Source organism: Salmo salar, chromosome ssa07 (genome assembly GCF_905237065.1).
Source record: "Salmo salar chromosome ssa07, Ssal_v3.1, whole genome shotgun sequence".
In the NCBI taxonomy this organism is placed as follows: Eukaryota; Metazoa; Chordata; class Actinopteri; order Salmoniformes; family Salmonidae; genus Salmo; species Salmo salar.
The window spans coordinates 11,800,039-11,813,371 of NC_059448.1; the positions used below are offsets into that span (position 1 = coordinate 11,800,039).

The following is a 13,333-nucleotide window of genomic DNA, read 5'->3' on the forward strand; positions in this document are numbered from 1 at the left end:
CAGTTATCAAATGTATACTTTTGGCCCTCCTCAGGGAGAGAAGTGCATCATGGGTCAGGAGAGGAGTTTCAGGAAGAGGAAGGACACTGCGTTCTGTATCAAGGGGAGGAGCTACACCTCCGCCCTGACTACCAAGCCCTGCCAGTGTTCCGAGAAAGACTTCAACTGGTGAGACACCACACCACAACCAACACACTCTAGGGTAATAGACTATACTAGAGGTATAGACTTGAGATAAACAAATATGATATGCATCACAATCAGGGTTACGCTTCGATTCCTTTTCTGTTTAGGAGATGAATTAAAAATCCCATAGAAGCATTTTCAATGAGGATCATCTTTCATTTCCAACTCTGTTCCTGAATGAGAATAACACTGTAATTCACTATAAACAATCAATCGATGCTGTATGTAGACTAGATAATTGATATTGATCCTGTTGGCGTGTGTGATGTTGGTGTCTATCGATCATTGAGCTCATGAACTGTATTTGACCTTTGCCCTTTCTCTGCACACTGGATGGAACTTACCCTTATCTACTGTTCTAGGACCAGTTTACCCTTATCTACTGTTCTAGGACCAGCTTACCCTTATCTACTGTTCTAGGACCAGCTTACCCTTATCTACTGTTCTAGGACCAGCTTACCCTTATCTACTGTTCTAGGACCAGCTTACCCTTATCTACTGTTCTAGGACCAATTTACCCTTATCTACTGTTCTAGGACCAGTTTACCCTTAGGTACTGTTCTAGGACCAGTTTACCCTTAGGTACTGTTCTAGGACCAGCTTACCCTTATCTACTGTTCTAGGACCAGCTTACCCTTATCTACTATTCTAGGACCAGCTTACCCTTATCTACTGTTCTAGGACCAGCTTACCCTTATCTACTGTTCTAGGACCAGTTTACCCTTATCTACTGTTCTAGGACCAGTTTACCCTTATCTACTGTTCCAGGACCAGTTTACCCTTATCTACTGTTCTAGGACCAGTTTACCTTTATCTACTGTTCTAGGACCAGTTTACCCTTATCTACTGTTCTAGGACCAGTTTACCCTTAGGTACTGTTCTAGGACCAGTTTACCCTTATCTACTGTTCTAGGACCAGCTTACCCTTATCTACTGTTCTAGGACCAGCTTACCCTTATCTACTGTTCTAGGACCAGCTTACCTTTATCTACTGTTCTAGGACCAGTTTACCCTTATCTGTTCTAGGACCAGTTTACCTTTATCTGTTCTAGGACCAGTTTACCCTTATCTACTGTTCTAGGACCAGCTTACCCTTATCTACTGTTCCAGGACCAGTTTACCCTTATCTACTGTTCTAGGACCAGCTTACCTTTATCTACTGTTCTAGGACCAGCTTACCCTTATCTACTGTTCTAGGACCAGCTTACCCTTATCTACTGTTCTAGGACCAGTTTACCCTTATCTACTGTTCTAGGACCAGCTTACCCTTATCTACTGTTCTAGGACCAATTTACCCTTAGGTACTGTTCTAGGACCAGTTTACCCTTAGGTACTGTTCTAGGACCAGTTTACCCTTAGGTACTGTTCTAGGACCAGCTTACCCATATCTACTGTTCTAGGACCAGCTTACCCTTAGGTACTGTTCTAGGACCAGTTTACCCTTAGGTACTGTTCTAGGACCAGCTTACCCTTAGGTACTGTTCTAGGACCAGTTTACCCTCATCTACTGTTCTAGGACCAGCTTACCCTTATCTACTGTTCTAGGACCAGCTTACCCTTATCTACTGTTCTAGGACCAGCTTACCCTTATCTACTGTTCTAGGACCAATTTACCCTTATCTACTGTTCTAGGACCAGTTTACCCTTAGGTACTGTTCTAGGACCAGCTTACCTTTATCTACTGTTCTAGGACCAGTTTACCCTTAGGTACTGTTCTAGGACCAGTTTACCCTTATCTACTGTTCTAGGACCAGCTTACCCTTATCTACTGTTCTAGGACAAGCTTACCCTTATCTACTGTTCTAGGACCAGTTTACCCTTATCTACTGTTCTAGGACCAGTTTACCCTTATCTACTGTTCTAGGACCAGCTTACCTTTATCTACTGTTCTAGGACCAGTTTACCCTTATCTACTGTTCTAGGACCAGTTTACCATCCTCCAATCCTAGCCTCAACCATCAGGGGGAGAAACACTAATTAGCCTTAGTTCAGTGTCTGGGGGTAACGTTCTCCTCTTCCTCTGTGTGTTCAGTGACTATGGGTTTGAACGTGCCCAGAGCCTCAAAACCGAGGGAGATAGATGCTTCGCTGACTTCTGGCACGACCCAGACTCACCGCCTGACAACTGTCACCAGGGACACAACTTTGAGTCCAGTACTGGGTGAGGAATAGTAGCATGCACGCAAGGACGCACACACACACACACACGCACACACACACACACACACACACACACACACACACACACACACACACACACACACACACACACACACAGTCTTGCGCAGCTAACCTTGTGGAGACATACAATTCAGTCCCATTCAAAATCCTATTTTCCCTAACCCCTAACGCTAAACCTAACCCTAACACGTACCCTTACCCTAACCCTAGCTCCTAACTCTAACCCTAAAAGTAACCCTAGCTCCCAACCCTAACCCTAATTCTAACCCTAACACTAATTCTAACCTTAACCCTAAACCCCTATAGAAATAGAATTTGACCTTGTGGGGACAGAACACATTTTTGTGGGGACTTCTGGTGCATGCACACACACACACACCTTTGTTTTACTATCCTATCCAATTGATTCCAATTTAAAATCCTATTTTCCCTAACCTCTAACCCTACTCCTTAACATAACCCAAACCTTAACTTTAACCCCAAACCCTCATTCTAACCCTAACCCTAACCACTAAGCCTAAACCTAACCACTAAGCCTAAACCTAAACCTAAACACTAAGCCTAAACTTAACCACTAAGCCTAAACATAACCACTTAGCTTAAACCCTAATCCTAATCCTAACCCTATCTGAAATTTGGTTTAAAGTTAAACCTTTTACTACCAGGTTTTATTGATGATTGTCTTCCTCCTGCTTTTGAATTGTTGTGAGTGACCCCTCGGAGCTCTCGGCCTCTCATGTCCTCCCACTTTCTCCAGACCGGTCAAATGTACAACACAGAAACAGGGTAGAAAGTTGCAATAGGCCCGCGCAACCCAAGGTTTGATACCAATATAAACATAAACCATCTTAAACCTAACCACTAAGCCTAAACCTAACATATACACATGCTCTTACCACTCTCCCTCTCCCTACCTTATCTTAATAAAGGAAAACCCATAATGATTGTTTTAGTAAACCCGTCTCTACCCTACCTATACTACACCACAAGTCTCCCTGTTTTCTGACGTTGGTTCGGCTGTGTTGCAGGTACAGGAAGGTTGTGTCCAACTTGTGTGAGGGGGGAGTGAACAAGCAGCAGAGCGGCAAGCAGCACACCTGTCCTCTACTGCCGCCCAGAGGCCTCCAGCTAGGCATCAAAGGACAGATGCTGGCTGTGGCGCCTGGTGATGACATCACCTTCATCGTCCACCAGGAGCAGGTACTGTTTACTTAAGTCAGAATTTAGAGCAAATCCTGGGGTGGGGTAGTTGTGTGTGGCTGTGTGGAGTAAATGTGTGTGTTTTTGTGACTTTGTCTGTGTGATTGTAACAACAGCCAGTTAAGAGATTTCCCCCCTGTTTTCTGAATGCAAGTTTATGATGACTCACACGCAACTCCTTATAACTGCAACTAGATGAAATAGAGCATTAGTTTATCCCAGTTCTCAGGTCAGTGACGTTCTCTTCCTGTACCTCCTCCCTCACCCAGGGTGACACCAGCAGCACTAAGTACCAGGTGGATCTGGGGGACGGGATGAGGGCCATCTACCAGAACCTGACGGTGACAGACGAACCCATCCAGCACCGCTACAAACAGCAGGGGGTTTACCGCATCACCGTCAAGGCCGAGAACATGGCCGGACACGACCAGGCCACCATATATATCCAGGTCACAGCCCCTCTACAGGAAGTTCACCTAGAAGTAGTTCCCATCGCCGGGATTAACCAGGAAGTCAACCTGACAGCTGTGGTACTTCCCTTTGAGGCCAACCTGACTGTCTTCTACTGGTGGATAGGAGACAACCTACAGGTAATGTATACTGACAACACACACCTCACCCACACAACCTACAGGTAATGTATACTAACACACACCTCACACACACAACCTACAGGTAATGTATACTGACACACACCTCACACACACAACCTACAGGTAATTCATACTGACACACACACCTCACACACACAACCTACAGGTAATGTATACTAACACACCTCACACACACAACCTACAGGTAATGTATACTGACACACACCTCACACACACAACCTACAGGTAATTCATACTGACACACACACCTCACACACACACAACCTACAGGTAATTCATACTGACACACACCTCACACACACAACCTACAGGTAATTCATACTGACACACACACCTCACACACACACAACCTACAGGTAATTCATACTGACACACACACCTCACACACACACAACCTACAGGTAATTCATACTGACACACACACCTCACACACACACAACCTACAGGTAATTCATACTGACACACACCTCACACACACAACCTACAGGTAATTCATACTGACACACACACCTCACACACACACAACCTACAGGTAATTCATACTGACACACACCTCACACACACACAACCTACAGGTAATGTATACTAACACACACACCTCACACACACAACCTACAGGTAATTCATACTGACACACACCTCACACACACAACCTACAGGTAATTCATACTGACACACACCTCACACACACAACCTACAGGTAATTCATACTGACACACACACCTCACACACACAACCTACAGGTAATGTATACTAACGCACAACCTACAGGTAATTCATACTGACACACACCTCACACAAACAACCTACAGGTAATTCACACTGACACACACACCTCACACACACAACCTACAGGTAATTCATACTGACACACACACCTCACACACACACAACCTACAGGTTTAAAGGTGATGGAATGATGGAAGCTAAACCTCAAGGGTTTAGGTGATGGAAGCTAAACCTCAAGGGTTGATCTGAGCCGTAGGCCAAATTGTCTTTGTGAATGGTGCTAAAGCTAAGCTTAGCACGGGTGAACGAATCAATGTATTTGAATGCGTCCCATTCAGCCCAAGATGTCTCTGGGGAACAGTCTGATAACGAGGTTCCCTGAGGAAGGAGAGGTGTCTGTCACCGTCCAGGCCTCTAACGGACGCTCCATGGTGCAGAACACCAAGAACGTTCACGTCTACGGTAAGAGAGAGGGAACATTACAGTGCTAATTATTATTGATATATAACAGAATTTTTGTATCTTTCAAGAATTTTATGTAATCTATCACAAGACATCTAGTAGCCCTTTTGGGTACTTCAGATTTTTGCAGGTGCCTGTAATTATCTCTGGCCCTAGGTGTGGCCTGTAAAATAAATAATTACAATTTCAAATAGAAAATTGAATGACAAAGCTGTAAAACCTTATCCTAAATATAAACCATCAACTTAGTGAATACCATTGGTGTTTAATATGAATGTTTCAGCATGACATATCCTTCATTTATATTTTTATACACTTTTTTTATTTTACTATGTCAATGTATTCGTTGTAAATGTTTTGGTGTCAAACTGGTGGCAGTTGTGAAGAAAGTCATTAGCTGAACGAGTTGCAGAGTTAATTGAAAAAAAATGCCATTGTTGATTAGATGCTATATTCATTAATTAGGCTATTTTCTCTAGTAGAAACTCGTGGACAATATGGACACAGATATAAATGAATACATTTTTTACAAGTTATTCAAGTATAAATTACCAAAGTTACGATAGATTGCCATAGATTTTCTGTTAACTACCAAAATTACTGAGGATTCCGGTAACTTTGTTAAACTACCAGTAGCATTGCAAACCTAGCTGTACATCAACTATTGATGATGTTATTGTATGAATTACATTATGTTAGTATATGCATTGGTTGAAGCTCAATGTTAAATTCAATATGACACTAAAAATCTATGAAAATTCACAAATCAACTTGAATTGAGGTACACAACACTCCCTGACCCTCGTCATGATCCGTCTGGCTGTTACCGAGAACCACTATGCTGGATTTTTGACAGGATTGTTAGCATTAGCGTCGTCAGACAATTTTTTCCTCCCAAACCTGGCTCGAATTCTAGATGTCGAATTAAAACTAGGTACAGAGTCCATTAGGTGACCATTAGACTGAATAAGTTTTGTAGGTGAAACAGATGTTTATACACTTTATAAAAAGGTTAAGGTTAGGGTTAAGGTTAACAGTGTGATAAGGTTAGGAAGGAGGTTAGGGTTAGGTTTAAAATCAGATTTAAGAAGATAAATGGTACACTACATGACCAAATGTATGTGGACACCTGCTCGTCGAACATCTCATTCTAAAATAATGGGCATTAATATGGAGTTGTTCCCCCCTTTGCTGCTATAACAGCCTCCACTCTTCTGGGAAGGCTTTCCACTAGATGTTGGAACATTGCTGTGGGGACTTGCTTCTATTCAGCCACGAGCATTAGTGAGGTTGGGCACTGATGTTGGCCAATTAGGTCTGGCTCCAATTCATCCCAAAGGTGTTCGATGGGGTTGAGGTCAGGGCTCTGTACAGGCCAGTCAAGTTCTTCCACAGCGATCTTGACAAACCATTTCTGTATGGACCTCGCTTTGTGCAAGGGGGCATTGTCATGCTGAAACAGGAAAGGGCCTTCCCCAAATTGTTGCCACAAAGTTGGAAGCACAGAAGTGTCTAGAATGTCATTGTATGCTGTAGCGTTAAGATTTCCCTTCACTGGAACTAAGGGGCCTAGCCCAAACCATGACAAACAGCCCCAGATCATTATTCCTCCTCCACCAAACTTTCCATTTGGCGCTATGCATTCGGGCAGGTAGCGTTCTCCTGGCATCTGCTAAGCCCAGATTTGTCATCGGACTGCCAGATGGTGAAGCGTGATTCATCACTCCAGAGAAGGCATTTCCACTGCTCCAGGGTCCAATGGAGGCGTGCTTTACTCCAGCCAACGCTTGGCATTGCGTGTGGTGATCTTAGGCTTGTGTGCGGCCGCTCGGCCATGGAAACCCATTTCATGAAGCTCCTGATGAACAGCTTTTGTGCTGAAGTTGCTTCCACAGGCAGTTTGGAACTCGGTAGTGAGCGTTGTAACCGAGGACAGACCATTTTTACGCGCTGCGCGCTTCAGCACTCGGAGATCTCGTTCTGTGAGCTGTTGTTGCTCCTAGCTCCAGCAGGACAGAAATTTGACAGACTGACTTGTTGGAAAGGTGGCATCCTATGACGGTGCACGTGTATGCTTATTTCAAATTATTAGGTGGCTCATAAAAAGCGTTGTTGAGTGGCAATGGAAAGGGTGTGATTACAGCCTACAATTCGCCCTCCAATTGTGTGACACTTTTGAAATTCTGCATTTCCCCTGATTGTCTATGGGTCAAAAGAAAAAGGGAAATAAAAGTATTATCTGAGTTTTTTAGGAGCGAAAGACACTGTCTACCGTTGTCCTCGCTAGGCTGTTTGATATCCTAAGCAACCTGCATACACATTGTGGGACGCACGATAGACCAACATACTGTAGCTACTGTAGTAGGTCAAAGCTGTGAACAGGGAAACCACGGTAGAGCATTTGGTGGAGTAGGCATTGTGGTGCTCCCGTGAATTTCCTTTATTTTTCGGCTTCAGACCTACTTATTTTTTGGTTTTTAATAGCTCTAGTACCTGGGTTCGCCATGATGTCATGTGCTGCTGTGTCACTGGGTAACGATGTCCATAGAGGAGTTTGATTTATTCATGAGAGAATGCTAACTGAGCAGAAATGTACTGTATTATCTTACCCCCAAGAGAACTGATGATACAGAATTAACATACTGCAGAAGCAGGCATTGTAGGATAATGAGAAACTGTTGACTTATTCTAAAGCCTCCAAACAGTTGAAATGAATATGGTGTCATTATTATGGAGGCTTCCATTATTGTTCATCTGAATGCTGTAACCCAAAATGGTTGCCTTTAGAGTTGACTTCCTGTGTGTCCTATTTGATCCCAGACCGTTTCCAGGTCATCCCCCTGGCCTTCAGCAGTAACCTGGACCGCCTCAACCCAAACATTCCAGAGTGGAGGGAGGACGTGGGTCAGGTGGTCACCAAGATATTGGCAAAGGTGAGTCTACTGTACTCACCTCATACATGACCTGATGCTTTAACATAACACGACCACTGTATTCTTCAGGATACATCATGATAGAATCTGCATTGGCCTCAATATGTTCAATGATTCTATTTGATAGAGATGATAATAATGAAATGGGAGAAAAAACATTGGGAGATGGAGGAGGGTCTACCTGAACTTGTTAGTTTGAACATAAACCAGGTCGTAACAGGGGACACAAGTCCCATCAGGTGTTGTTTTTGACCATGACCTTTGACTCCCAGATCACAGGTATCCCCCAGGTGTCCCTGGTAACCATGGTGAAGCGGGGCCTGCCCACCACAGCTGACCTGTACGTTCTCCCACCAGAGAGCCAGCGTGCTAAGTGGAGCGTGTTTGTGGATAAGGTACACTAGTGCACACGCACACTACCTAACTAAAATAAATGTCACTCACTGCAGTAATTTACCTCTGTGTATGGTTGTGCTTGTATGGTTGTGTTTTATATTTCTTTCACAGCGTATACCTGCGATCAAGCAGGCCTTCAACGACAACAACGTTAGCTTCATCGTACGAGGAGGTCTACAGGTGTTGGTGAAGCTAGCTGACCCTAACGCAGGTAACCAAAGCATCCTGCATTACCGTTCCAATTCCTGTAATCATGCCATTGTGATGTTGTAAATATGATGTCATAATAGATCATTTCTCCATTTCATTATTTGGTTTCATGTTGACTATGAATGGATAATTTAGTTTTTATCAATCTATTTCAAAGGACTAGTAGCTAATGAGTCGTCCACGAGAGCGATGGAGATCGATGAGTGTTAGTCACCTCACACAACCTTTTTTCTTACTTTTACTTCCTGCTTTCTCAACGGAGATGGCCGCCTCGCTTCGCGTTCCTAGGAAACTATGTAGTATTTAGTTTTTTTATGTGTTATTTCTTACATTGTTACCCCAGGTAATCTTAGGTTTTATTACATACAGTCGGGAGGAACTATTGGATATAAGAGCAACGTCAACTCACCAACATTACGACCAGGAATACGACGTTCCCGAAGCGGATCCTCTGTTTGGACCACCACCCAGGACAATGGATCGGATCCCGGTAGGCGACCCAAAACAACGACGCCGTAGAAGGGGCAGACGGAGCGGTCTTCTGGTCAGGCTCCGTAGACGGGCACATCGCGCACCGCTCCCGAGCATACTACTCGCCAATGTCCAGTCTCTTGACAACAAGGTAGACGAAATCCGAGCAAGGGTAGCATTCCAGAGAGACATCCGAGACTGTAATGTTCTTTGTTTCACGGAAACATGGCTCACTCGAGACACTCTATCTGAGTCGGTACAGCCACCTGGTTTCTTCACGCATCGCGCCGACAGAAACAAGCATCTCTCTGGTAAGAAGAAGGGCAGGGGTGTATGCCTTATGATTAACGAGACGTGGTGTGATCATAACAACATACAGGAACTCAAGTCCTTTTGTTCACCTGACTTAGAATTCCTCACAATCAAATGCCGACCGCATTATCTACCAAGAGAATTCTCTTCGATCATAATCACAGTCATGTATATTCCCCCCCAAGCAGACACATCGATGGCCCTGAAAGAACTTCATTGGACTCTTTGTAAACTGGAAACCACATATCCTGCATTTATTGTAGCCGGAGATTTTAACAAGGCTAATCTGAAAACAAGGCTGCCCAAATTCTATCAGCATATCGATTGTGCTACCAGGAGTAGCAAAACCCTAGACCACTGTTATTCTAACTTCCGTGACGCATATAAGGCCCTCCCCCGCCCTCCCTTCGGAAAAGCTGGCCACGACTCCATTTTGTTGCTCCTAGCCTATAGACAGAGACTAAAACAGGAAGCACCTGCGCTCAGGTCTGTTCAACAATGGTCCGACCAATCGGGTTCCACGCTTCAAGATTGCTTCGATCACGTGGACTGGGATATGTTCCGCATTGCGGCGAACAACAACATTGAGAGAATACGCTGATTCGGTGTGCGAGTTTATTAACAAGTGCATCGGTGATGTTGTACCCACAGCGTCTATTAAAACATTCCCCAACCAGAAACCGTGGATTGATGGCAGCATTCGCGCAAAACTGAACTCGCAAACCACTGCTTTTAATCAGGGCAAGGTGACCGGAAACATGACTGAATACAAACAGTGTAGCTATTCCCTCCGCAAGGCAATCAAACAAGCTAAGCGTCAGTATAGAGACAAAGTGGAGTCGCAATTCAACGGCTCAAACACGAGAGGTATGTGGCAGGGTCTACAGTCAATCACGGACTACAAAAGAAAAACCAGCCTCGTCGCAGATCACGACGCCTTGCTCCCAGACAGATTAAACAACTTTTTGGCTCGCTTTGAGGACAACACAGTGCCACTGAAACGGCCCACTACCAAAACCTGCGGGCTCTCCTTCACTGCAGCCAACGTGAGTAAAACATTTAAACTTGTTAACCCTCGCAAGGCTGCAGACCCAGACGGCATCCCCGGCCGCGTCCTCAGAGCATGCGCAGACCAGCTGGCTGGTGTGTTTACGGACATATTCAATCAATCCTTATCCCAGTCTGCTGTCCCCACATGCTTCAAGAGGGCCACCATTGTTCCTGTTCCCAAGAAAGCTAAGGTAACTGAGCTAAATGACCACCGCCCCGTAGCACTCACTTCTGTCATCATGAAGTGCTTTGAGAGGCTAGTTAAGGATCATATCACCTCCACCTTACCTGACACCCTAGACCCACTCCAATTTGCTTACCGCCCCAATAGGTCCACAGACGACGCAATCGCTATCACACTGCACACTGCCCTAACCCATCTGGACAAGAGGAATACCTATGTAAGAATGCTGTTCATCGATTACAGCTCAGCATTTAACACCATAGTACCCTCCAAACTCGTCATTAAGCTCGAGACCCTGGGTCTCGACCCCACCCTGTGCAACTGGGTCCTGGACTTCCTGACGGGGCGCCCCCAGGTGGTGAGGGTAGGTAACAACATCTCCACCCCGCTGATCCTCAACACTGGGTCCCCACAAGGGTGTGTTCTCAGCCCTCTCCTGTACTCCCTGTTCACCCACGACTGTGTGGCCATTCACGCCTCCAACTCAATCATCAAGTTTGCAGACGACACAACAGTGGTAGGCTTGATTACCAACAACAACGAGACGGCCTACAGGGAGGAGGTGGGGGCCCTCTGAGTGTGGTGTCAGGAAAATAACCTCACACTCAATGTCAACAAAACAAAGGAGATGATCGTGGACTTCAGGAAACAGCAGAGGGAGCAGCCCCCTATCTACATTGACGGGACAGTAGTGGAGAAGGTGGAAAGTTTTAAGTTCCTCGGTGTACACATCACGGACAAACTGAAATGGTCCACCCACACAGACAGCGTGGTGAAGAAGGTGCAGCAGCGCCTCTTCAACCTCAGGAGGCTGAAGAAATTCAGCTTGTCACCAAAAACTCTCACAAACTTTTACAGATGCACAATCGAGAGCATCCTGTCGGGCTGTATCACCGCCTGGTACGGCAGCTGCTCTGCCCAATACCGGAAGGCTCTCCAGAGGGTAGTGAGGTCTGCACAACGCATCACCGGGTGCAAACTACCTGCCCTCCAGGACACCTACACCACCCGCTGTCACAGGAAGGCCAAAAAGATCATCAAGGACAGCAACCACCCGAGCCACTGCCTGTTCCCCCCGCTATCATCCAGAAGGCGAGGTCAGTACAGGTGCATCAAAGCTGGAACCGAGAGACTGAAAAACAGCTTCTATCTCAAGGCCATCAGACTGTTAAACAGCCATCACTAACATTGAGTGGCTGCTGCCAACATACTGACTCAACTCCAGCCACTTTAATAATGGAAAAATTGATGTAATCAATTTATCACTAGCCACTTAAAATAATGTTTACATACGCTACATTACTCATCCCATATGTATATACTGTACTCTATACCATCTACTGCATCTTGCCATCTTGATGTAATTAAATGTATCACTAGCCACTTTAAACAATGCCACTTTATATAATGTTTTCATACCCTACATTACTCATCTCATATGTATATACTGTACGCTATACCATCTACTGCATCTTGCCTATGCCGTTCGGCCATCACTCATTTATATATTTGTATGTACATATTCGTATTCATTCCTTTACACTTGTGTGTATAAGGTAGTTGTTGTGGAATTGTTAGGTTATATTACTTGTTAGATATTACAGCATGGTCGGAACTAGAAGCACAAGCATTTCGCTACACTTGCGTTAACATCTGCTAACCATGTGTATGTGACAAATACATTTGATTTGAAAAGGAACCTACATTTCCTCCAATCTGATTGGTTGTGGGTTCCTGTTACCTGCTCTCTGCTTTCAGTGTTATTTCCCTAAGTTTTTACCCACTAAATTGCTAAAATGTTAGACATTTTTTCACAATATCTACAGAGGTAAACAATATGTTTCAATAATGTCTAATCTATTCCCTTTCCTTTTTAACTTGATCTTTTGTTGGACAGTTTGGTTATGGATCACTTCTCCTGACCGTGTGGTGTGTGTTGTCTGTTGAACACTGTAAGGTGTTTATTGAAGCGGAGTGGAATGGAGTGTTAGCATTCTGTTGGACTTTATTGTGACATGGCAGCTGTAATCTTGTTTGTGTCTCAGGGGCCCACATCCACAGGAGGTGTGTGTGTGTGTGTGTGTGTGTTACCTACCCTGTGTTCATTTCCCATCTGATGTGCGTTGTCTATGCTTGTGTGTGTGTGTGTGTGTGTGTGTGTGTGTGTTTTGTGTGTGTGTGTCATATCATAATGGTGCCTTTTTCAAATCACATCAAATTGTATTAGTCACATGCTCCGAATACAACAGGTGTAGACCTTACAGTGAAATGCTTACTTACAAGCCCATAACCAACAATGCAGTTTTAAGAAAATACCTAAAAAAGTCAGAAATAAAAGTAAGAAATAATTAAAGAGCAGCAGTAAAATAACAAATGTGAGGCTATATACAGGGGGTACCAGTACA

At 44.5% G+C, this 13,333-nt stretch overlaps 1 protein-coding gene across 4 annotated transcripts in view; it reads left to right on the forward strand.

Annotated features, from left to right (window-relative positions):
* LOC106608564 (VPS10 domain-containing receptor SorCS2) overlaps positions 1–13,333 on the forward strand; it is a 500,590-nt gene that overhangs the window by 481,446 nt on the left and 5,811 nt on the right. For all 4 annotated transcript variants that reach the window (XM_045721501.1, XM_045721503.1, XM_045721502.1 and 1 more), the window contains exons 16-23: positions 35–168; positions 2,219–2,347; positions 3,396–3,567; positions 3,837–4,157; positions 5,249–5,372; positions 8,193–8,305; positions 8,578–8,700; positions 8,813–8,912. In XM_045721501.1, coding sequence (XP_045577457.1) covers positions 35–168; positions 2,219–2,347; positions 3,396–3,567; positions 3,837–4,157; positions 5,249–5,372; positions 8,193–8,305; positions 8,578–8,700; positions 8,813–8,912 — 1,216 coding nt within the window. The remainder of the gene's footprint in view (positions 1–34; positions 169–2,218; positions 2,348–3,395; positions 3,568–3,836; positions 4,158–5,248; positions 5,373–8,192; positions 8,306–8,577; positions 8,701–8,812; positions 8,913–13,333) is intronic.